Genomic DNA, 23,625 nt, shown 5'->3' on the forward strand with positions numbered 1-23,625 from the left:
TGTAACGAAATATCTCTTTACGTACACTATGGCGTATTTTTTCTATGCATGTTCTTGCGAAATATCCCTCCTAATTGAACTGTTGCGTAATAACTTTCTGATATCACTCTAAACCAGACGTATAACCACAGAAATGTAATTTTGTTATTGTCCCTACACAACAGAGCAATAAACACAATTCCTGCTGCAGTCTCTGTGTCTACGTCCTAAGTGGTTTATGAACAATGCCAAGGGCGCAGTTACCTGAATATGTAGTATGTCACGCTGACCAAAACCATGACAAGAAATAATTTCGACTGTTTATTTATCAAAGGTAATCAGCACTCGTGTTCTTTGTTTTCTCAAGACATCATATATCAAAAAATTATTCCGCCAGCAACATTTTCGAAAAATTTTCCCAAGGGATGATAGCTTTTACTATTTCGTTTGGACAGTCTGAATATAGTTGGAACCAGTGATGTAAGGTGATGATCAGTGGAATAATGTCCACATTCCCTTACTGCACTATAAGTAATAAGGATGCGATGTTTCAGTGAGTGAGTGAGTGAGTTTGGTTTTACGCCGCTTTTAGCAATATTCCAGCGATATCACGGCAGGGGACACCAGAAAATGGGCCTCACACATTGTACCCATGTGGGGAATCGAACCCGGGTCTTCGGCGTGACGAGAGAACGCTTTAACCACTAGGCTACCCCACCGCCCCGATGCGATGTTTCAGATGCCGCTTGACAATGAATCTTTTTCATGGACTTCAACGTCCAATGCCTACTGTGCAGTGATTTTCAGGTCTATAGGCAACGTTACAAGGGTCGTTTTAGAAAAGAGAGTTTTTGGCTTTTCTGTGCTTTTTATTATTACTTGAAGCTAAAATGAACGGGAAATGGCGTGTCAAATAGACAAAACGTGACGCCTTAGGAACCATGGAAAATGCATCAAATCATCAACAGTTGGGGGTAATATTGAACCCTTGAAGAACATGGTTAGAACTAGTCTTCAGCCATGCTTGTCGTAAGACGTTACTAAACGGATCGGATGGTCAGACTCGTTGAAACGTCATCGTATTTCATTTGCATAAAGAGATGTTCATGTGTTGATCACTGGATTGTCTGGATCCGGACTTGATTATTTACACATCGATTATTTACAGATCCATGTAACTGGAATATTAGCGGAAACCTGAACTCACCCACATATCATGAAGCAGTACCTCCTCTTAAGATTAAAACATACGACACCTCTCATTTAGAATAACTTTTATTAACATTTTGCAAGTGAAACTATCTAACTAATGTAACTACACAATGACGCATGACAGGAACAAATAAAATGAATGGTGCATCCACGCCAGACGTCCTCATCCATTGTATACTCTGCGTTGGAGACATTGAAAACATCGACATTGTATTTGAACCACACAACCACAACTGGATATTGCGAATCTTGTCGTATTGCGGGTGTCTGACAACGGCATCTCACTGATGGATAATAATTTATCGAAACTGATGTTTTTGAATCTTAATAGTCATCAGTATTTCCACACAAATGTGTTATATTGTGGATTACATTCTCTTGGTAAAGTACAGATTCTTTGACTTTTGTTCGGTGAGTGAACCGGAACCATCAGACAACTAATCGCTAGCACTCAAAGTCAGCCGTCTAACCCGCTCAGCCACCGCGGCTACCATTTACTAATAAAATGTAATCCCAAATATAACACGTTATATTTGACCACTTACTAAATGGCATTGTGCATTCACACAAGCAGGTTTTACAAATATACGATATTTAAATGGTTCTGGCAGATGAATAAAAACAGCCTTGTGATAGAGATAATGATTTGTTGTCGGCGTTTACAAGTTGCCGTTAACTAATGGTCCTACTTGAGACATCCAAAGACGGCAAAGTTTATGTGATGGTGGAGTACATTGGTTGGTTGGACAAGTACATCTCCTGACTGCCAGTTATTGGTTCCCCTTGTAGGTCCCTTCTCCCTTGTAGTTGCCAACGTAACCGGTGTTGCATACTTCATCTACCCTCCCTCCTTTGCCTTTGCCCTTCCCTGACTCGTCGAAACGTCCCTTGTGCGAGCCGGTGTACTTTGACGTGTCTGTCAGTCTTTTTGTGGTGGCATCAACCTTCGCAGGACCCTGGAAGGAAAGGGAAAACTCAGAAGCGGTAACCGATGGTGGAGAGTCCTCCCCTTTATTTATGACATTGCGCTGTCATTTATCTCCGTCACCACACCGTTATTGAACAATATACGGTGTACCTGTCATCCTATTGCTGTTTGTTTCAGTCACCGTATACACATATATCTGTCAGCAAATAATCTCCCTCACCTTACACATACGTGTCTGTCACCATAGAGGTCTCACGTGTGTCAGTTGCGACAAACTGTTCACCATCAAGCATATTTTGCTTAACTGTGGAGACTTTTCACCTGGATGGGATTCACACTATCAAGCGAGAAACCTTAAAGGTCTTTTTTACGTGAGCTGACATCTCATTGTTGACTACTTAAGAGAAGTTGTACCATAAATTGCAACTGTGTAAAGCAAATGGCCTATTTCATCTTTTTTAAATTTGGTGCTATGACATTTTCTGTTAATCAGTAATAATGAAATTAACAAAGATGTTTCTTAAAAACTCAAATCATTAAGCTTTGTACTTAAAATGTCTATGTATGCAGACTTGGTCTCGTGGCAGAAAAAATGCCGAAGCGACGTAGAACTCAACTCAACCACAAGGTTAATCTGTTTCCGTCACCGAGCACGTGTATCTGTCACAAGAGGTATTTACCTCCATCACATTAAAATCTGCCGCCTAGAGATATTTATCTCACTCACCGTACACCTACGTATTTGTCACCAAGTGTTATTTATCTCACTCACCGTACACCTACGTATTTGTCACCAAGTGTTATTTATCTCACTCACCGTACACCTACGTATTTGTCACCAAGTGTTATTTATCTCCCTCGCCCTACACCTACGTATCTTTCACCAACGGAGTTACATGGTGTTACGTTATCACGCGAGTGTGTTTACCCAAAACACGCGTTTGTGAAAACCCATTTATCGTACAATGTTATTGTTCCTTTGAAATTTTAAAAAAATGCGATTGCATCCAACTTCGTGGCATGTGCTTGCATATCTATGACGTCACCAATATGTGCGTAGTAACATTTGACGTCACATGCTCGGTGATGCAATTTTCTACTGATCATTCATTTGACTGCTTACGTCATCTAGTTCCCAGTAAGCTTTTATGTTAAAGAGCGTATTGTTGTCAACATATCTTAACAAAAAAATCACATGGAATTTCAGAAAAAATCAATTAACCTTTTGAACTAAAAATACGCTTTAATGTTCGCGTGACATTGTGCATCTGGATTCCTATCCAGTACTCTCGTTAAAACCGACGTTGACATCTTCGCAAGACTTTAGATTTCTTCGCTTTGTAATCTACTCCATCTATCATAACCAGGTATGACTTTTCCGGGTACTGACAGTACCGTAACCGCGGTCCTCAATCCGGACACGATCACGGACTGTGTTTGTTTCCCGACCGACCCTTGACAAATTTCCACCGTTATCCGTATATGTCTACATGACCCCGACGGATACCCAAAATATCTGTTGACTTTATCCTGTCGAAAACAATATCCATTGTACGACAAACTTATCTCCGTCACCCATCACATACGTATCTTTCACCAAGAGTTATTTATCTCCGTCACCCATCACTTACATATCTTTCAATAAGAGTTATTTATCTCCGTCACCCATCACATACGTATCTTTCACCAAGAGTTATTTATCTCCGTCACCCATCACTTACATATCTTTCAATAAGAGTTATTTATCTCCGTCACCCATCACATACGTATCTTTCACCAAGAGTTATTTATCTCCGTCACCCATCACTTACATATCTTTCAATAAGAGTTACTTATCTCCGTCACCCATCACATACGTATCTTTCACCAAGAGTTATTTATCTCCGTCACCCATCACATACATATCTTTCACCAAGAGTTATTTATCTCCGTCACCCATCACATACGTATCTTTCACCAAGAGTTATTTGTCTCCGTCACCCATCACATACATATCTTTCAATAAGACTTACTTATCTTCGTCACCCATCACATACGTATCTTTCACCAAGAGTTATTGATCTCCGTCACCCATCACATACATATCTTTCACCAAGAGTTATTTATCTCCGTCACCCATCACATATGTATCTTTCACCAAGAGTTACTTATCTCCGTCACCCATCACATACATATCTTTCACCAAGAGTTATTTGTCTCCGTCACTCATCACATATGTATCTTTCAATAAGAGTTACTTATCTCCGTCACCCATCACATACGTATCTTTCACCAAGAGTTATTTATCTCCGTCACCCATCACATGCATATCTTTCACCAAGAGTTATTTATTTCCGTCACCCATCACATGCATATCTTTCACCAAGAGTTATTTATCACCGTCACCCATCACATACGTATCTTTCACCAAGAGTTACTTATCTCCGTCATCCATCACTATATCTTTCAATAAGAGTTACTTATCTCCGTCACCCATCACATGCATATCTTTCACCAAGAGTTACTTATCTCCGTCACCCATCACATACATATCTTTCACCAAGAGTTATTTATCTCCGTCACCAATCACATATGTATCTTTCAATAAGAGTTACTTATCTCCGTCACCCATCACATACATATCTTTCACCAAGAGTTATTTATCTCCGTCACCCATCACATATGTATCTTTCACCAAGAGTTACTTATCTCCGTCACCACACCTATGCATCCGATTTTCATATAAGTATCAGGAGATACCTTAGCGTCCTTCTCTTGTGCTGCCTGCTCATCACATGCTATTTTCTTGGCCAACTTCTCCGCTTCTATCGCGTCACCTTTCGCCATTTTCAGGAAGAAGTCTTTGCTGATGAATTTTTCCACGGTAAGTTTACCCCTGTCAAACCATGAAAAGGGTAACAATGAGAGAATGAATTTAGTTTTACGCCTTTACGTCATTTGGACAATATTCCAGCAATATCACGTCGAGAGACATGAGAAATTGGCTTCACGCATTGCATCCATCTGTCTACGATAAACTGTAGAGTTACGACAGAACGTATTATTACGAACTCTTTGTGGATCCGGGCGCAAGAGTGTCTGAGTGATATATACACAAAGAACCTACTTAAGCACCCCCAGGCATAGCTCATGATTGAATGAGCCCTGATCTTAATCCTTATGTGCATGTCCGGGTCATGATTGGTCGTTCTGTGCAACAAAGGGATCATCCTGTACAGAACCTGGCCTAGTTTGAAGTTGCTTCACACACGGAATGGCATAGTCTGCCCCTTCAGAGGATCAGGAAGCTGGCAGTGAGTATGAGGAGGAGAGTGCTGGCAGCCATACAGGCACATGGAGGTTACTCTCCATGTTGAATCGTGTAAGACACGCAAAATGACATTTTGAATGTTCACATTCACCAATAAATTCAACATTACACATTCCATGGCCATACTTGTGGAGACATGGTTTGTATGAAAATCAGTATGCATGCCAGCGCGTGTATGCGTGCGCGTGCGTGTGTGAATAATTATCATCAAAAATCTACGTGGATTTCAGTCATTTTGTCGGGGTTTTTGTGTGAGTCAAAGGATCATTGGGGTCACAAAAAAAACCATGTTATTCCATCGTCACCGCGAGGTGTTTATGTACGTCTTACAACCTACCATTGCAAAAATAAAGTGGATCCTAAATTACGTGTTTTGTGAATAATAATATTATTCTAAGGTTTGAAGACTTACCCTGTCGTTCTGGTAGCACCGGCAAAAGCACCAGTCTGGATAGCATTATAGGCTGCTGGTGGGATGACTTTCTTTAAAGCTGAGAGAGTTGCTTTTTCACCGTCTCCCCCTGCTGCCGCCCCTGTTTTGACTCCACGTTTGAACGCTGCCTTGAGCAGGCAGATATCTGCCCAGCATGATACGTCCCCTTCTACTGCAGCTTTCGCCATTGTTAATCTGCATCAGAGAATGAGTGAGTGAGTTGATTATAGTTTTAACGACAGCCCATGCTCCTCTAATGATTTGCTTGTCGTAGAATAGAGGGTGAGTGAGTTAGGTTTTACGCTGCCGTTATCAATATTCCAGAGATTCGAACCAATGTCGGGAAAAGCGAACACTCTGTCCACTGGGATACCCAATTGTTCCCAAGGAGAATAGAATATAAATGCCGCTGAAATAGGGAGTGGGTGAGTTTAGTTTTACGCCGCTTTTAGCAATATTAGAGCAATATGACGGAGGGGGACACCGGAAAATGAGCTTTACACATTGTGCCCATGTGGGGAATCGAATCCGGGTCTTCGGCGTGACGAGCGAACGCTTCAGCTACTAGGCTACCCCACCGCCCTCAGGGCAGCGAAGCAGAAACAGAAACAAAGTGCTCATGACCCGGGTTGGAGTCCCCACGTGGGTACAAAGAGTGAAGCCCATGTCATATGTCCCACGTCATGTTATTGCTGGAATATTGCCAAAAGCGACGCATATCAAAACTCATTCACTTACTTAAAGAAAATGAAACTCAGGACAAAGACTTATTGAAGCGTTCGTACAATACCCATGTGTGTCTTACCTAGTCGCCTTTTGCATCGTCTGAATATATGTACACTACGTGATCGGATAAGGATTTTTCCCTGGAAGACATTTGACTAAACGTTCTTTTTTCTGTTTGTTTTGTTGTTGTTGTTGTTTTTTTTTTTTGGGGGGGTGAGGTTTTTTGTTTTGTTGTTTTTTGTTGTTGGTTTTTTTTGTTTTGTTTTTTGTTTTGTTTTGTTTGTTTCTTTTGGAGGGGGGGAGTTTTTTTGTTTTTGCTTTTTGTTGTTTTTATTGGGGTTTCTTTTGTTGTTTTGTTTTGTGTTTGTTGTTTGTTTTGTTTGTTGTTGTTTGTTTGTTTGTTTTGCTTGTTTGGGTTTTTTTGGGTTTTTTGTTTTTGTTTGGTTTTTGTTGGGCGGGGGGGGGTTGTCTTTTTTAAAAAGACAGGTCCATTGTTGGAACGTCATTTCGCTTGTCCTTATTCAGCGGGCCCTTCATTGACAGCAAATGTTTACATATTCTCTGACTTTCATTCAGTAGAAGTTTAAACCAATAAACCAGGGTATACCAATTGCTACCATTGATTCATATGTCTTTCTATTAAAACCATAACCGCTTTACTCCTGTAACATGGCGTTAGTGAGTGAATAACTATGGTTAATTGTTAACTGCGCTTAAAACCAGTGAAACCAGTGAATAGGCGAATAGTAACGCCTGGTGTGAATATAAGAATTATTTTGGGAAACAGCCGTCATGTGTATAGACAGTGAGTAAGTATGGTTTTACGTCACTTGTTGCAATAATCAGAATATCTGGACACAAGAGACGGCCTTCACACATTGTACCCATGTATGGAATCGAACCAGGATCTTGGCGTAGCGAGCGAACGCTTTAAGTACTAGGCTAACCCTCCTTGAACAGTTGTGTCAGTTAGCACTGGAGGAGTGTGGTAGAGACGCGGTCAAAGTCGTACAGCCTGCGTTGTGCTGACCCAGGACCAAGGATTTCTGTGCTTCAGATCATTACGGGTTATTGGAAGCAACACTTTACATCCAGCTGCAATGCGTATGACCATCGGATAACCCGTTTCCTGATGGCTAGATGAGTAAGCCAGTATCACACTTGCTTTTGGGTGGAAAGAGCAGACTGAATACAGGTGTTAAACTTTACTGTTAGATAGGTTCTCTAACAAACCCAGGACTATACGACAGACCAACTTTTCACATCTTAAAACACAAGGTTCATTGGCTATAAAGTTTGAAGCCTACTTCTGGCGTTTCCCCGCCGTGGAAATTCTGAAATATTGCTAAAGGCGGCAAAAAACTAAACTCACTAAATCACTCAGAAAACGCACCTTCAGCTACCCAGATGTCTGAGGCGACATGGGGCTCTATTCAGAGTTGCCTCCCTTCCCATGTCAGGATCGTAGTTTCGAATTGATAATGATCAACAGGTTGATCCTGCTTTAGTTATAAATGGCCACAATATTTGTCATAATGGTCTCCTCAACGCATCGTCGACGCAGTAATGTGTCATTTCACAGCGGCACTCGACACATTCGCTCCGAAACATTCGCCGCGACACATTCGCTCACAAACGTGAGTGAGTGTAGTTTTACGCCACAGCAATGTCACCGCAGGGGACACAAAAATAGGCTTCACACATTGGACCTATATGGGGAATCAAACCTGGGCTTGGGCGTGACGAGCGAACGTTTGAACTACAAGGCCACCCCACCGCCTCGCTCACAAAAGTAACGACGCTGGTGGGAGCGGTCACTATAACCTTGCAATGTCCGAAAACATTCTCAACCACGCGCCTGTCCCGCAGCATAATCAATACTAATATGGCCAATACAGCATATAACACAACCAGCTAACAATGGGCGTTATTTATGACACACAGCCGTTACGCTTAAACCTGTTATAACCAATGCTCACCCACAGCACTGCAGCGAGCAACGTTCACCATCCAGTCATTTCACTCAGGCCAAGTTGACAGACAGGTCAAGGGTGGCCGGCAGTAGAAATAGACAACGGTCAGTGTATAAGGCCAGTTGAAGAGCTCTTGTTAACAGCACACAGCACGCAATGTTTGTATTAGAATCGATAGCGTCGCTTGAACGATTTTATCGCATATGCATACCTTATTTCAGAGTCAACCAAATTCCCGTTAGACAATCATTTTGGAATGCACACTGTAGCTCTGAGCAACCCAAAGTCCCGTTAGACAATCATTTTATAACAGTAAACATCAGTATCAGCAAAATGTACAAAATTCACGTCATTTCTGATTAACGCGATGGAGTGTTTAAATCGTATTTTCTCATATAATTGGTATATTTTCAAGGCTTTATAAATGATGTATTTGTTTCCACAACAACATGTTCATTCCTACATCACTTTTAGTATTGTACTGGCAGCTGTTGCAAAGTGACAACTGTCTGATTCGAGTAAACCATGATGCTGAAACAGATTTAGGTATCATCTGTATGATTACATACCTTGTATCTAGTGTCCACCTTCCACACACAATGCGATCCAGGGAATGTGAAGCTCGACGGATAGACAGCCACCCCCCGTCCCTGTAACCAACGTAAACAACGCTCGCTGTTGCTGCTTGGATCGACCACGTGACCACGATCAGCAGGGCTTCAACTAGATACTACAGTCAATAACGGAGATATAAACTCCATACAAAACACACCCTTCAAAAGACTCGCCGGTACATGCACTCAACCGTCAGCGTCAATACACTTGTCAAATATGTTTTGTCACACAAGCTTTGCTTGACTGGATTATGCAATTGCCCAATCGCCATGTCTTAGACCAGTCTCATATTGGACAGAACGTAGAGTTTGGCGAAACAGAAACGTCTTTGATCCAAGAACAGAGCACGGATTCCTGGCGGATAATCCCTGTTTAAGGAACTAAACAAAACAGTTCGTGACCTGCTTGTAAATGACACACGACCAGGACGAATATATCGCGTGCTATTAATGAGGCATGAATGTCAAGCGGCGATATTCCTTCTATAATTAAAGACTTCTCTTAGTGGGTTATGCCACTTGAATGGTTAATGGTTAACTGTGTCTGTAACAAGCGGATGTGAGTAGGCAACATCAACGCTAGACCTAGGAGGCATACGAGTATTTGCAGGTGTGAATATAACAATTATGTAAAGAAACAGCCGTTGTGTGTTATAGCCGAAGAGTGTGGTTTAACACCGTTTTTAGCCATATCCCAGCAAATCACAACGTTGGGTGCAAGAATTGAACCATGATCGTGGAGAGCGAATACAGTGGTAGACTACTGGGCTACCCAGCTGCCCCCGTGTACAATAGAATACTCTTAGGTCGCTGTAATAGTAAGTTTAGTTTTACCCGGCGTTTAGCAATGTGACGGCGGGGGACACCAGGAATAGGTTTCACACAATGTACCTATGTGGGGAATCGAACTAGGGTCTTTGGAGTGACGAACGAACACCTTCACCTCTAGGCTACCCCACCGCCCCTTGTAGCCAGTGATTTAACCGACAACCCCTGTAGTCAGTGATTTAACCTACCAACCCCTGTAGCCAGTGATTTAACCTACCAACCCCTGTAGCCAGTGATTTAACCCACCAACCCCTGTAGTCAGTGATTTAACCTACCAACCCCTGTAACCAGTGATTTAACCTACCAACCCCTGTAGTCAGTGATTTAACCTACCGACCCCTGTAGTCAGTGATTTAACCCACCAACCCCTGTAGCCAGTGATTTAACCCACCAACCCCTGTAGCCAGTGATTTAACCCACCAACCCCTGTATCCAGTGAATGTAACTGTTGGGATAGTGAGTGAATACTGATTGCTCTCGCAAACAGAACGGATCGGTTTACGCTCAGCTGCATGCTTACACCACTAACCACAAAGGACACGTCAAGATTTTCGTATTCTGTAGAACACTTTCGTAATACTATAGTGAAATTCAATAGTGACACCACATGCTACACAAACAGATAGGTCTGAACTGGCAAGCTGTATTTAATACAATACCTTTACAATACAGCCATACACGCTCAGGGCCAGATCAGAGACAACTGGCAGCGTTTTAATAGTCAAGTATTGACGATTGTAAACAATATCATTGGGCGTTTGATGTATCAGTTAAACACAACGTGAGACAGGTTAAAAATACTGAGATGATTTGAAGCGATTATATATTACTGGAAAATTGTAATTTGGAAACTACGTGACAGTCAGTCTGCTTGGGCAGAGGTAAAAGGGTTCGCTGGTGACGCCGACGACTCAGGTTCGATTCCCCACATGGGTTCAATGTGTGACGCTCATTCCTGGCGTAAAGCTAAACTCACTCACAAGCTCATTGTTTACTTGATGTTTCGCTAGTTGTCTGTCTGGTTGACTACCACCCACAAGCATCTTGATCTTCACTATGATACAGGCTCTTTGATGTAAGAACCTGGCCACCGGTCCCGTTATTCGCCCCCTACAACAAGCATGTATGGTTCCTGAACGCCAATTCTGACCAAAAGGCTGAGAGTCCCATATGAACATAGTTGTATGTTTTCACTGAGATGAATAGTCACAGTTCTGAACTAACGGAGTTCATTCTGTTCACCCTTAACATCCTCTTCTCCGTAGCAGCCATTACCTCTGTTTTCTATGACAAAATTGTCACCGTCTTTGTCTCCCTAAAAGACAATGTTTACGACACTGTATTTCAATCTGGTGTAATTTCCACATTAGTCCATGAAATAGTGATATTTATGCTTTGTCCTTGTCTTTGTCGTCACTGAAATTTTTCACGGATAACAACTGTAATTCGGTATAACAGTACTAAAACACCAACACCATGCATAGTGTATCAATCCAGTAAGAAGTTCACGAAAGCTCATAAATTCGCATGGCTCATGAAGATGGTCGTTAGAACTGATCTTCAGTAACCGATGCCTGATTAGGCAGACACATCATCTGTTCCCAATTGTTCCGAGCAATGCTCATGCTGTTGATCACTGGATTGACTAGTCCAGACTGGATTATTTACAGATTGCCGCCATAACGCTGGAATATTGCTGAGTCTGTCGTAAAACTAAATTCTCTATATATACACGACTCGAATGATTGTAAAGTTTACAGTATGTCAATTCTTTATAAATACAAAATACATTTATGCAAATGGTCAAATGTAACATTTTATATTCGGATTAAAATTTCTTCAGTAAAGTACAAATTCTCGTACTTTGGTGGATGTGTTTGTGATCCAAATTTGTTTTATAGTTTTATTTTACAAAACGACACTAGAGTAATAATGTTTTATTTAACAAAACTAAAACAATGAGAATGATCACAAAGGTGAAATTTGGTTCTCTACGTATATGGTATAACAGCATTATGCGTTGTATGTGTATACAATATCTAGGAAATAGATGACTTTAAACGGGTTTACAGGCACATACACCTATAACAATAATATCTAGCACTATCTATTGCTTATTATATACTCTTTAAAAAGTAGGGGAAGTCATACTTTCAATTAAGATTAGAAGTATAAGCGTTAACAGTCTTTTCAAATCACATCACATCTTACGAAAGCAACACCTTTCCTCTTTAACACCGTACCTCAACACAACGCATGGCATGCACGTGTCTCTTACTCGTATGAGGTGTAATTCTTGATTCTGACGATTTTCAGGAAGGTCTATAAATCACTGAAGACTGTTATTATTGACAATCTTCATGCATCGCACAATTGGTAGCTGTGTTTCTTTTTTTGTTTGAAAATGAAAATCGTACAAATTTCACATCATACACCAATATTCTTTCAAGTACGATTACTGTACAAACAACCATGGAAGGAAGTGCAGGTGGTGATGCTCTCTCGAAACATTCAGTACTGTCCTATCAACACTGATTGATTGCGAAATGTATCCCATAAGTGAAAAATGAAGTTCCCCTACTTTTCTTAAAGAGCATGACAGGTATGTAAAACACATGAGACTTGACAATAGAAGACGCATAATTTAGGCACAATATAAGGTAACTCATAAAATAGTTATGTAATAGGAGGTATGTCGTATATCATTGACCTTGTAAATAAATAGGCGTATGACCAAGAGCGATGATTTAAGAAAATATTCGTAAAATGAGTTAGGAATGTTCAACAGGCACTTCTATGGGTCCTCAAGAAAACTGGTCTATGGAAGAGATGGACTTTCGAAATCCTACTAAAAATGGACATGTAATTGTCAAATATTTTGGCTACACACACATATTCTAGAAACAGTCATGGGTGTTTCAACAAGATATGCACCAAACGAAAGAGACAACAAGAACGTGAAGTGTCAATAATCCATTCAAATGTATACTACTCAAAACAAGTTAAGGTACTACTGTCACAACTGGAAGCATGTTTACCTTGTTGTCATGACAGATTATTAGGTCTTGTGAACATGTTGTTCTTGACTTCTTTTGAGTAGTATTATCCATCAAAATAACATGGGAAGAAATACGTTTTACACGTAACTAGAACCATGTACTTTGGAAAAATTCCAACGTTGAGAAGTCAATAATTGCAGCTGCAACCATATACCAATTGTTTGTCAAATGGCCATGAACCTGTAGCTTTCTATGATGCAACTATTGCCGAAACTGATGATTTGTCTTAATAATTTACCCACCAATCCGTAAAAGGGGCATTAGATCAAATGCTATGGTAGATGGAAAGAAATTTCCATCTGTACCTCTCAGATGACAACCATTTTACCATATGACACTGAAATGTAGCATTAACCATTTGTGTACACAAATTATAGAACGATGATGCCATTAAATATAATGAATGGGTCAAGAGGTAAATTCATTTTGAAATCCAGTGATCAAATATGGTCTGTTCTTTTTAAATTAATTCAACACAGAAAACCGTTTGGTTCCACGGTAAACTGTCAAAGTTTGGTCACATGGGAGCTTGTTCCCTTCCGTCCTCGAGGCCGATGGAGAAATGGCTGTACCCATTATGAGAAGTGTCGACGGTGATCTACTTCTTGTCGAAGCTTCCTTCTCCCTTGTAGTTGCTGACGTAGCCGCTGTACTCCTCGGTGTCTTTGCGTCCTGCTGTACCCTTCCCTCTCCCGTCCTCATCGAACCTCTGCTTGTGGGTGCCGGCGTAGAGTTTGGTGTCCGTCAGACGTTTTGTAATTTCATCAGCGGCGTTGCATGACCCTTTGTCCTTCTTCTGCAAAACAAACAAGGCTGTATGAATAAGCATCCATGTTATTTGTTTGTTCGTTCACCGGTTTGTAAATAATCGAATCTGGACCAGATAATCCAGTCATTAACAGAATGTGCATTGATCTACGCAAATTGAATATGAAGACGTGTCAAGCAAGTTGTCGAGTCGGACTACCCGATCCCGATAGTCACCTTTTGCGACAAGCATGGGGTGTTGAAGATCACTTCTAACCTGGATCTTCATAGGTCGAAAAAACATCGCGGGATACACTGTATCAACCATGAATGCAATCAGGGGTAACTGTGTCCCAACTGATCTTCAACAACCCATGATTGCCTCAAGAGGGGACTGAGGGGATCGGGTGGTCCTATGACTGGGTTGATACATGTCATCGCATCCCAAATGCCTAGATCAATGCTCTTGCTGATGATCACCGGATGGCTGGAATATTGCTTAGTGTGGCGTTAAAAAACAACCAACCAACCATCCAGATGTTTGCTATAATCAATCATCTCTATGTCATAAGTACAGTTACAAGCAGTCGGATGACAAGTTCACTTACCCCCTTTTCAAATGAACCTTCTCCTTTGTATTCTCCAACATAGCCGTCGTTCTTGTGGAGATCTTTCCTTCCGGCAATCCCCTTGCCCTTACCCTCAGCGTCGAACCTCTCCTTGTGAGAACCCGTGTACTTGCTGGTGTCCGTCAAACGGCTGGTCACATCGCTGCCCTTCTTCGGACCCTGGTCAAATATATGTCAGACTTTGATGTAAGTAATTTACCTCGAATCCTTTAATGTTGAATCAACTTAATGATATCTGCCTGCTTGACAACGTAACCTATATTTTGAGACAGTCATTGCTATTATGATATCAAGGGTGAGAAATTCTCATACAGTGCGAGATATCCTCGTATATAGTGAGTGAGTGAGTTTGGTTTTACGCCACTTTTAGCAATATTCCAGCGATATCACGGCGGGGGACCAGAAAATGGGCCTCACACATTGTACCCATGTGGGGAATCGAACCCGCTTTAACCACTAGGCTACCCCACCGCCCCTCCTCGTATATAGAGGATCAGCTTTTATAATAGCATGTATATTCATACAGCGCTGGATTGTATACAAAAGTGAATATGCAAGGTGCTTCATATAAAAGTGCTACAAGACATAAAACATTTCTACATAAAATGGTTGAAACCTTTCAGAAAGTGTTTGTTAATCACTGTAGGATTTTCTGAAGAGAAATGTTTTCAAAGCACATTTGAAGGAATCAAGGTATGTTGTTATTCTGAGTTCGTGTGGCAGCTGGTTCCAAAGTGTCGCAGCTCTGTAACTGTAAGAGTGGACACTAAACGATTTTAGTGTACGTCTTGTGATGACCATTGGATGTTGATCGGCTGATCATTGTGGTGGTTAAGAGCAATTTCATGATAGCAATGGTGGGCCAGGCTCAGGATGTTATTCCCGTATGGGCAGCAGGCTTGTACTGCTGGTGAGATATGTCCTTTCTCGGGCACATTTTTCACACTGCTGGATTTTGTACTCTTTGTAGTTTTGAGATGAGTGTTTCGTGCAATCTGTAGTAATAATCCAGTTTCGATAACACTTGGTTTCGGCAAGGAAATTTTGATGTTGCTGACATTTGAAGATGTTGTCAGTGTGTATCTTTAAAGTCAGTACTGAATCCAGGTGAACTCCAAGGTCTTTAACACTACTGGAGAATGGTATGATGGGGTTCCGGTTTCGGTGATAGCTGCTATTCTAAGAAAACGAATGAAGTATTCTGACATGCAGGGTGAGCATTCACAAAGGGTGTGTGAGCAATTCTTGCACAGCTTGTGAGGTATTCGGATCAAGACATAAAGGTATTATAAAATAAAGTGTCAGGTTTCTGATAGAGAGGGTGGGGTATTCTGGTATTGAGGATGCGGTATTCTGACATAGAGGGTGGGGTATTCTGATATTGAGGATGAGGTATTTTGACATAGAGGGTGGGGTATTCTGATATTGAGGATGCGGTATTCTGACATAGAGGGTGGGGTATTCTGATATTGAGGATGCGGTATTCTGACATAGAGGGTGGGGTATTCTGATATTGAGGATGAGGTATTTTGACATAGAGGGTGGGGTATTCTGATATTGAGGATGCGGTATTTTGACATAGAGGGTGGGGTATTCTGATATTGAGGATGAGGTATTCTGACATAGAGGGTGGGGTATTCTGATATTGAGGATGCGGTATTCTGACATAGAGGGTGGGGTATTCTGATATTGAGGATGCGGTATTCTGATATAGAGAGCGGGGTATTCTGATATTGAGGATGAGGTATTCTGATATAGAGGCTGAAGTGTTCTATCAGAGAGGATGAGGTATTTTGACGTAGAGGGCGGGGTATTCTGATATAGCGGATGAGGTATACTGACATAAAGGGTGGGGTATTCCTCACTATCTCCTCACCTCTGCTGCCGCTGCCTTCTCCTCCTCCTGCCTCTTCTGCTCAGCCTCCGCCATCTCCACGCACCATGCCTTGGCGCACTCTTCATTCTTCCCTGCCATCTTCCAGAAGAAGTCTTTCGTCACGAATGTCGTTATGTTCAGTTTACCCCTGCAATTATCATTTGATTATCAATACTTACACAAGACATTCCCCTTGTTAACCTTCCCTTCACATGGAGCAATATTCCAGCAGCCCTAGCCTTTAATGTATACATTTCACAAATTTTGAGGTACATTCGAGCATGCCCATTTTACCAAAATATATTTGATTTTTGACCTGTGTGTCTTATGTCTCAAGTTGTCCGATCACATTTATAACATTCAAGGCTTCAGTAAAACCTTGAAAAAGGTCTGTGGAGGACATTTTAAAATTGGACGCATAGGTGAAAAAAAGATGTACGATGCAGTTACTTACTTTGAATTGAACTAGATATTGCCGATTAGTTTTGTTTTGTTTATTTTGTTTATTTTTGTTTATTTGGGTATGTTTTGCTTTTTTCTGATGTTTTTTTTATTATTGTTATTATTATTATTATTTTTCAGGTAAACTATTGACCAGCCTTTTTATTTGTCTTTGAAGAGTGGAACCGTGGGGTAGGTTACAGACAACACCTGGTATCACCTCTACAGTGGAAGCTGTCTAAACCGGCACTCGTTGGGACCGAAGAAATAACCCACTTTAGTCAATGTGCTAGATTGTAAAGCTGATGATAGATGTACAAGCCAGCAGGGGGCTGAGATTATATGCTGATGTTGACAACTTGTCGGATTGGACAGATGCCGGTTTTGACACACGTGCTTACTGTAGCCGGAATTATACAGTCGACTCTGCTATTAGCACAGATTGCAGCAATATGATTATGCACCTTAGTCGGGTCAGGATCCGCTGAATGTGTATACCAGTTCCTGTCTTTCACAACGTAAGAGCCTTAGTATGTTTTAAAAACAACTGCTGCGAAAATTGCTTTGTGATTTTCTTGTACATTGAACTGCATCTTGTTATAGCCAAAATATTGTAAAACAAAACATGAACTGATGTCAGTGACGTCAATGAAACAACACGACGATGGAACCTACTTACTTGGCATCCTTTTTGGCCGCTGCATACACTCCAGTGTTCAACTTCTCGTAGGCTGCTTTAGGGACAACGGTCTTAAGTGAGGTGAGATTCCCACTGCTGGCTTCTGCATCAGTCAGCTTTTTGCCCCCGGAGCCCTTTCGGACCCCCCTCCGGAAGGCTGCCTTCACCATCTTGATGTCCGCCCAGTCGGACACGTCTCCTGTAGGCCCTGACATTGTCGGTTACTGTAAACACAGATATGTGTTCTGATAATGTGTGTGGGTAGTGCAACTAAGTATAGGTTCTGATAAATCATCTCTAGCGGTTATTGTACCGAAGGATAGATACTAATATATTCACACCTCTATCAGTTACTGCAACAACACATATGTGTATTTCTATATCCCCGGCAGATAACTGCAACGACAGGTATCTGTTCTTATGAAATGTGTGGGTTAAAATTGTCGGCTACTGTAGCAGCAAACGTGTGTTAATATCCAATACTGGGTATGTTATAACCAGTTTATGTACTACAACGACAGCTTTTTGATCACATAGCCCTATCGACCATTATAACAGATATGTGATCTCATAGTCCCTGTAGGTTACTGCAACAACAGATATGTGATCTCACAGACCCTATCGCTTACTGCAAACACCAGATATGTGCTCTCATAGATCCTATCGGTTACTGCAACAACAGAAATGTGATCTCACAGACACTATCAGACATTTGTCCTCAGACGCATGTCTGTTACTTCAACAACAGATATGTGTTTATAAACACTGGCGATTACTGCGATAACAGATCATGTGATCTCATAACCAATATCCATTACTTCAACAACAGATGCATGTGTTCATTACTCAGATCGCTTACTTCAACAACAGATCTGTGTCTCCATAACACGTACAACCCATGACCATTTTACGACTTTCAAACAGTACTAGGAGCCGACAGCAACCAACACTGTCACCCGGACAAAGTGTATATAGTAACAATATATCGTTACTCCTGTGTTCCCAGTAGCTCACCTTACTACGTACATGGCAACCATACCCAAGAGTGCTTAAATTGAAGCAGGTTGACAACGTGACCATCAAGTGTACTTAACCAAGACTGGTAACGAACCACGTCCCTTATGTGTTCAACTCGTTAAGATTTAGCGTATCTTAGAAAGGTTTGTACTTTGATTAAAAATCATTATTGGCAGGTTGTATCTATTGCTGAAGCAAGTGTTTACTGATTGGTTTTGTTCAAATTACACCTAGGGGCATGCAGTATTTACAGTTAGCCTGCATGGGACACAGGGTGGTTGGGAAGCCTAGTGGTTCGTTCGTCATGCCAAAGACCAGGGTTCGATTCCACACCTGGGTACAATGTGTAGTCCATTTCTTGTGACCCCGCCGTGGTATTGCTGGAATGTTATAAAGGCTGCGTAAAACCATATTTACTCACTCACTCAACCCCCTCATTGACTTAGAAATGTGACTCGCATCTATACTATGGTCGCACGAATGTTAATACCGTGATAATGGGACAGTAGGTCATGACATGACATCAGCTTATCACTTTGACTTATCACTTTACGCCACATGCAGGGTCAAAATGAAATACTTCAAATCTGACCAATATATTACCAACGTTTCCAAAACGATACATGGTTCCAAACAGTCGCCGAAACTCTTTAAAAGTGTGCTCATGCTGTTGGTCACTGGCTTGTCTGGTGCAAACTTGATTATTTACAGACCGCCGCCATATAGCTGGAATATTGCTGAGTGCGGCGTAAAAATAAACTCAATCACTATTTACATAAAAAGAAGTTGTCTAATGCACAACTAGAATAACAGTTTGAAATACATCACTATCGAATAACAATTTATTGTTTGTTTCAAATGAAGCCCCCATCAAATATTGAGTATATTTCTCAAGACCGTCAGTGTTTCCCCTAGTGTCAGAGGTCACAGTATCCTCGGTCCTAAGAAAGCAGTACAAAAATACCAATATGCAATACTTCGCTAATGTGAATATCAGTTAAGAAGTGTCACTCATACCAAACGCCACTGAAGAGTTTATAATAGCTTATCACGGGAGATTACATCTTTAATAAGCTGAATTATGAAACGATCTTCACAGCAAAGGTCAATAAAGAATCCCCACTATCTCAATGTCCACATTCTGTCATATAGGCAAACACCGTACAGTGGGGTCATGAGGTATTACACTGTCGCGAGTTTCCTCGGGGTGTTTAGACTATTACAGGTTACAGCTATGTCCTGTTCAAATATCAACTCCTTCCCTTTCACTGCCGAGGTCAAGTCCTCTGAGAGCTAACCTTCAGGTCCTGGCATGTACACCTTGTGCCGGGATTGGGAGCACTCGGTACCCCCCTGTCGGCCATTGACGGTATTGTTGAACCAGTTTGTGTTATATACTGCACAAACGTTAAAGAACACCATTCATATGAACAAATCGGATGTTCTCTAACTTCTTTGTGTAGTATACGTGCAGAGAGACTATTCATATATTTTGAAAATATTTTTAACTCATTTTCAAGCATAGTGTTTATATTTTATAAAGTGGCAGTGAAATAATTGGACTCATGTGTTGAACTAAAATATTTTAATACATATCCCTAAGTAACGGCGTTCTGCACTGTCATGAATCAACCATCGCCGTTAGTAGTGTGCACTGACACCCATGAAGATCCCGGTTTGAATTGGTATTCAGCATAATGGGATCGGGTGGTCAGACCCCCTGACTTGGTTGACACATGTCATTGTATCCTAGTTGTGTAGATCCATGTTCATGACGTTGATCAATGATTTGTCTGGTCCAGGTTCGAATTATTTAGCTGAGTGCTAAAGAACGAACAAATATCAAGTATGCCTTGAACTTCTATACGGTCTGGTTGTCTAGCCAAGCGATAAACGAAGGCAGAGTTCTATTCACCGGTCATAAAGTTGAAGGCATGAAGGCAACCATATCTGAGTGCGTGCGTGCGTGCGTGCGTGAGTGAGTTAAGCTTTACGCCACACTCAGCAATATTCCAGCTGTATGGCGGCGGTCTGTAAATAATCGAGTCTGGACCTGACAATCCAGTGATCAACATCAGCATCAATCTGCGCAATTGGGAACCGATGACATATGCCAACCAAGTCAGCTAGTCTGACCACCGGATCCCGTTTGTCGCCACTTACGGCAAGCATAGTCGCCTTTTATGGCATGCATGGGTCGCTGAAGGCCTGTTCTACCCCGGGACCTTCACGGGTCGCAACCATAGCTACTCGCACGTCATACACAGCATAACACTTACAACACACAGACAATACGGTCAGTTTGTCAACTCGCTCTATAAAATGACCACTGTTTCCTAGAGAGTTCTGATTCTCTACCTAGGTACAGTGTGTGAACCCCATTTATGGTGGCTCCGCTCTGATGCTGCTTGCATATTGCTGAAAGCACACTTGCTCACGCTCACTCACTCATTCACTCTACATGTTGAACTGCAGAATGGTATCACAGCACTACAAAATTGTCCTTGGTTCTGGCTGTTTCAAGATGCCACACACACCAATATCGATAGTTACACTATAAGAGGGCAATAATCGTGAACAATAAATTAAACAAGTTTGCACTGCACTCAACTCCACCACCACCAACAACGACCCCCAACCCTTCCATGACCCAAGTGGCGTGGTAGTCCAGTGGTCAAACCGCGGGCTTGTCACACCGAAGGCCTGAGTTTGATTCCTCATCTGGGTACAACGTGTGAAGCCCATTTCTAGTGTACCTCGCCGTGATAATGCTCGAAGTTTGCAAAATGTGGCGTAAAACCACACTCACTCATAACCACAAAATAGACAACTACAATTTTACACTAATTCCATTTCACAATTTAACTATAAAACTTTTTCATCCTCCTTAACTTGCAATACAGTGACATACATGGAGACCAGGGACAAGCTCGGTGTTTTTACAGCGTACATATTTCAAGATCGTGCATTCATCCTTTCAACAAAAAATTCTATTTCACTTTCATAAAAGGCGTGCCAGCAGCCGTCGCAGTATATAAGACGTGTTTGTACAGTGTTCTTTGTAACCGCCCTAGCCACAGGCCTACTGCAAACTCGTCACATCAAACTGTCATTCAATCGAAGTAGGGATTCTCGTTTGTCCGGTTACCATGGTTACAAAATCTATGACGATGTTGTTAGTCATGACCTATTTTCACACCGACGCCATTTCAGCCCACTACTTCCTCGTTATGGGACATACTTAATGTCGACTAATTATACAGTTACATACATTGTCTACAAGGCAGGGTGGGTTGTAAATTCTCGGAGCTTCTTTCTTTGTTCTACGTGACAACATAGCGTTTTAGCGATTTACTATGACAGTAATAGCGAAGACAGCGAAGACAAAAAGACTTCATGAAAAGGATTTGATAAAATTTAGTTTGTTATGACACTAAGTGTTATATCGTTCTGTTTAACAGCGGTTTATCCAACACACAGGGTAAGTTAATATTAACTGATGGAACGAGGCTTTCCATTTCTACCTAGACTAACGCTTAGCCTCTGAATATATTAAATTTCAAGGTAACAAATAATTCCATTTAAATTGAAAAGGCGCCCCAGTGAGATAGGAAATTCAGAACTTGAGGCAATCTGGACATGTTTCATTCGAAGCTTTGGCATTGCAGTGGGGGGCTAGGATGGGGGGGGGGATATAATGTGGTTCAGGGACTGTGAGACATGCTTATACCTCCCGCACTGACTAGCGTTTAAGATGATATTGCTAGTCGATATCAAAGAATGGAACATAATTAAAGCATACTTAATCTAAGTGCAGATGCATACAACACTCAAGGAGGACTTACATCAGAGCGCTGGAATAATTCGGTATCGTCCTAATGACGAGATGAAAGTACGATCAGCTGGCCTAGTTCTGAACACTACAGTGTTTTGGTTTGGCACCGATCGATAATCACATTGGTTAACACACGGGGGATCGAATTCAGCCTCCCCCCAAGCCTTAGCTGTAAGTATTGGGGTCTCGCAACAGGAGCGTTATTCCACAGAGTGTAATCCTCACAAGGATTGGTTTGTTGTTAAATAAACATCGTTAAAACCTCCTTCTTCCAACACTCAAATGTTATCGTTTTATGCTAATCGACTTGAATAATTTAACATGGATTTAACCTACATTACAATTCTGGTGAAAAAAAGCCTTAAAATTACAAGCGGTTTGATAAAAGCGAAGTGTATACCCCCCTTAGCGTTCTTCACGGGATTTTCACAGTATCTTATTCCTGTCAAACAGCCCTTCTACATCACGATACACATTGCTAATGTATGCCCGTCTCTATTACAGAACTGGTTAACAGCACACTTATAGTCGAAATACTTCCACAAAGCTTGATGTGAGTCTGTGTCAGACTGTACCAGTATTGTACCTACCTGCTCCACTGAAGGCGTCTAGATAAGCCTAGTCTGATTCAGCAACTGTCAAGCTCCTCTATGATGCTCAACTCCGAGAAACAACGTCACAAAGTAAACAATGTTCAGCGTTCAAACAGTCCGGTCAGTGTTTGCACCACGTGACCAGCGGTCAGTGACGTTCCTGATGATATAGCATATACTTTTATGAATCAGTTGTCATAAACGTAGTGGAGATTTAGAACGAATCAAGATCAAGCAGGAAATACTAAGTATCGGTTTCTACACAGCCTAATGGGCGTAGCTGTATAAGAGGTCAGCGCAGTTAGACTCTGACACTACATATATTTGCTCACTCAGGTTCTTCTAGATGAGGACCGGGTTTTCATCCTTCTGACGGTGCGGCTCAATCCCCCGACTGTTTAAATGCTGCAGGTTCCTGTATACCCTCCGATGGTGAGTAACAGATACGTGAATGGGGAGATTCTCCGTGGGCTGGCTACCAAGGTGGAGAATTGCAGGAATGCTCGGAAAATCGGAATACCATTTGATGGGTGCGTTGGATGGTATCGGCTCATTGAGAGGATATGGTGTGCTAAAGGTCATCATTGCAGTCTCATTATCACTCTTTATCACATCAACAAACACCTATCACATTTCACAACATGTATTCATAAACGGAAGCCACTGAATCGTGTCAACAAGATTCTATTAAAGCAAAAGGAATCGCGTGAAATATTAACTGAATTGAACCAAAGCACTACATTGAA

The 23,625-nt window shown here is 41.5% G+C and overlaps 2 protein-coding genes across 2 annotated transcripts; both read right to left on the minus strand.

Annotated features, from left to right (window-relative positions):
* Positions 1-1,236: 1,236 nt before the first annotated feature.
* LOC137283572 (tubulin polymerization-promoting protein family member 3-like) lies at positions 1,237-9,550 on the minus strand. Its single transcript, XM_067815145.1, has 4 exons — positions 9,131-9,550; positions 5,842-6,057; positions 4,859-4,994; positions 1,237-2,147 (listed from the first exon to the last, which is right to left on the minus strand). Exons 2-4 carry the CDS (start codon positions 6,048-6,050, stop codon positions 1,962-1,964), a joined length of 531 nt encoding a protein of 176 aa, XP_067671246.1. The 5' UTR covers positions 6,051-6,057; positions 9,131-9,550; the 3' UTR covers positions 1,237-1,961.
* Positions 9,551-12,603: 3,053 nt separating this feature from the next.
* Positions 12,604-23,253, minus strand: LOC137284364 (tubulin polymerization-promoting protein family member 3-like). Its single transcript, XM_067816147.1, has 5 exons — positions 22,877-23,253; positions 17,435-17,658; positions 16,315-16,462; positions 14,418-14,597; positions 12,604-13,858 (listed from the first exon to the last, which is right to left on the minus strand). Exons 2-5 carry the CDS (start codon positions 17,647-17,649, stop codon positions 13,661-13,663), a joined length of 741 nt encoding a protein of 246 aa, XP_067672248.1. The 5' UTR covers positions 17,650-17,658; positions 22,877-23,253; the 3' UTR covers positions 12,604-13,660.
* Positions 23,254-23,625: the final 372 nt, after the last annotated feature.

Source organism: Haliotis asinina, chromosome 5 (genome assembly GCF_037392515.1).
Source record: "Haliotis asinina isolate JCU_RB_2024 chromosome 5, JCU_Hal_asi_v2, whole genome shotgun sequence".
In the NCBI taxonomy this organism is placed as follows: domain Eukaryota; kingdom Metazoa; phylum Mollusca; class Gastropoda; order Lepetellida; family Haliotidae; genus Haliotis; species Haliotis asinina.

What these genes read in the sequence shown, in the direction of transcription:
- LOC137284364 (XM_067816147.1), bottom strand. Translation starts at nt 17,649, where the DNA reads ATGTCAGGGCCTACAGGAGACGTGTCCGACTGGGCGGACATCAAGATG. An exon ending in AGAAGGCAGCGGCAGCAGAG is followed by an intron (nt 14,598 to 16,314) that starts GTGAGGAGATAG and finishes ATATTTGACCAG; the next exon opens with GGTCCGAAGAAGGGCAGCGA. An exon ending in AAGGTTCATTTGAAAAGGGG is followed by an intron (nt 13,859 to 14,417) that starts GTAAGTGAACTT and finishes TTTGTTTTGCAG; the next exon opens with AAGAAGGACAAAGGGTCATG.
- LOC137283572 (XM_067815145.1), bottom strand. Translation starts at nt 6,050, where the DNA reads ATGGCGAAAGCTGCAGTAGAAGGGGACGTATCATGCTGGGCAGATATC. An exon ending in GGTGCTACCAGAACGACAGG is followed by an intron (nt 4,995 to 5,841) that starts GTAAGTCTTCAA and finishes ATGGTTTGACAG; the next exon opens with GGGTAAACTTACCGTGGAAA. An exon ending in CACAAGAGAAGGACGCTAAG is followed by an intron (nt 2,148 to 4,858) that starts GTATCTCCTGAT and finishes CTTTCCTTCCAG; the next exon opens with GGTCCTGCGAAGGTTGATGC.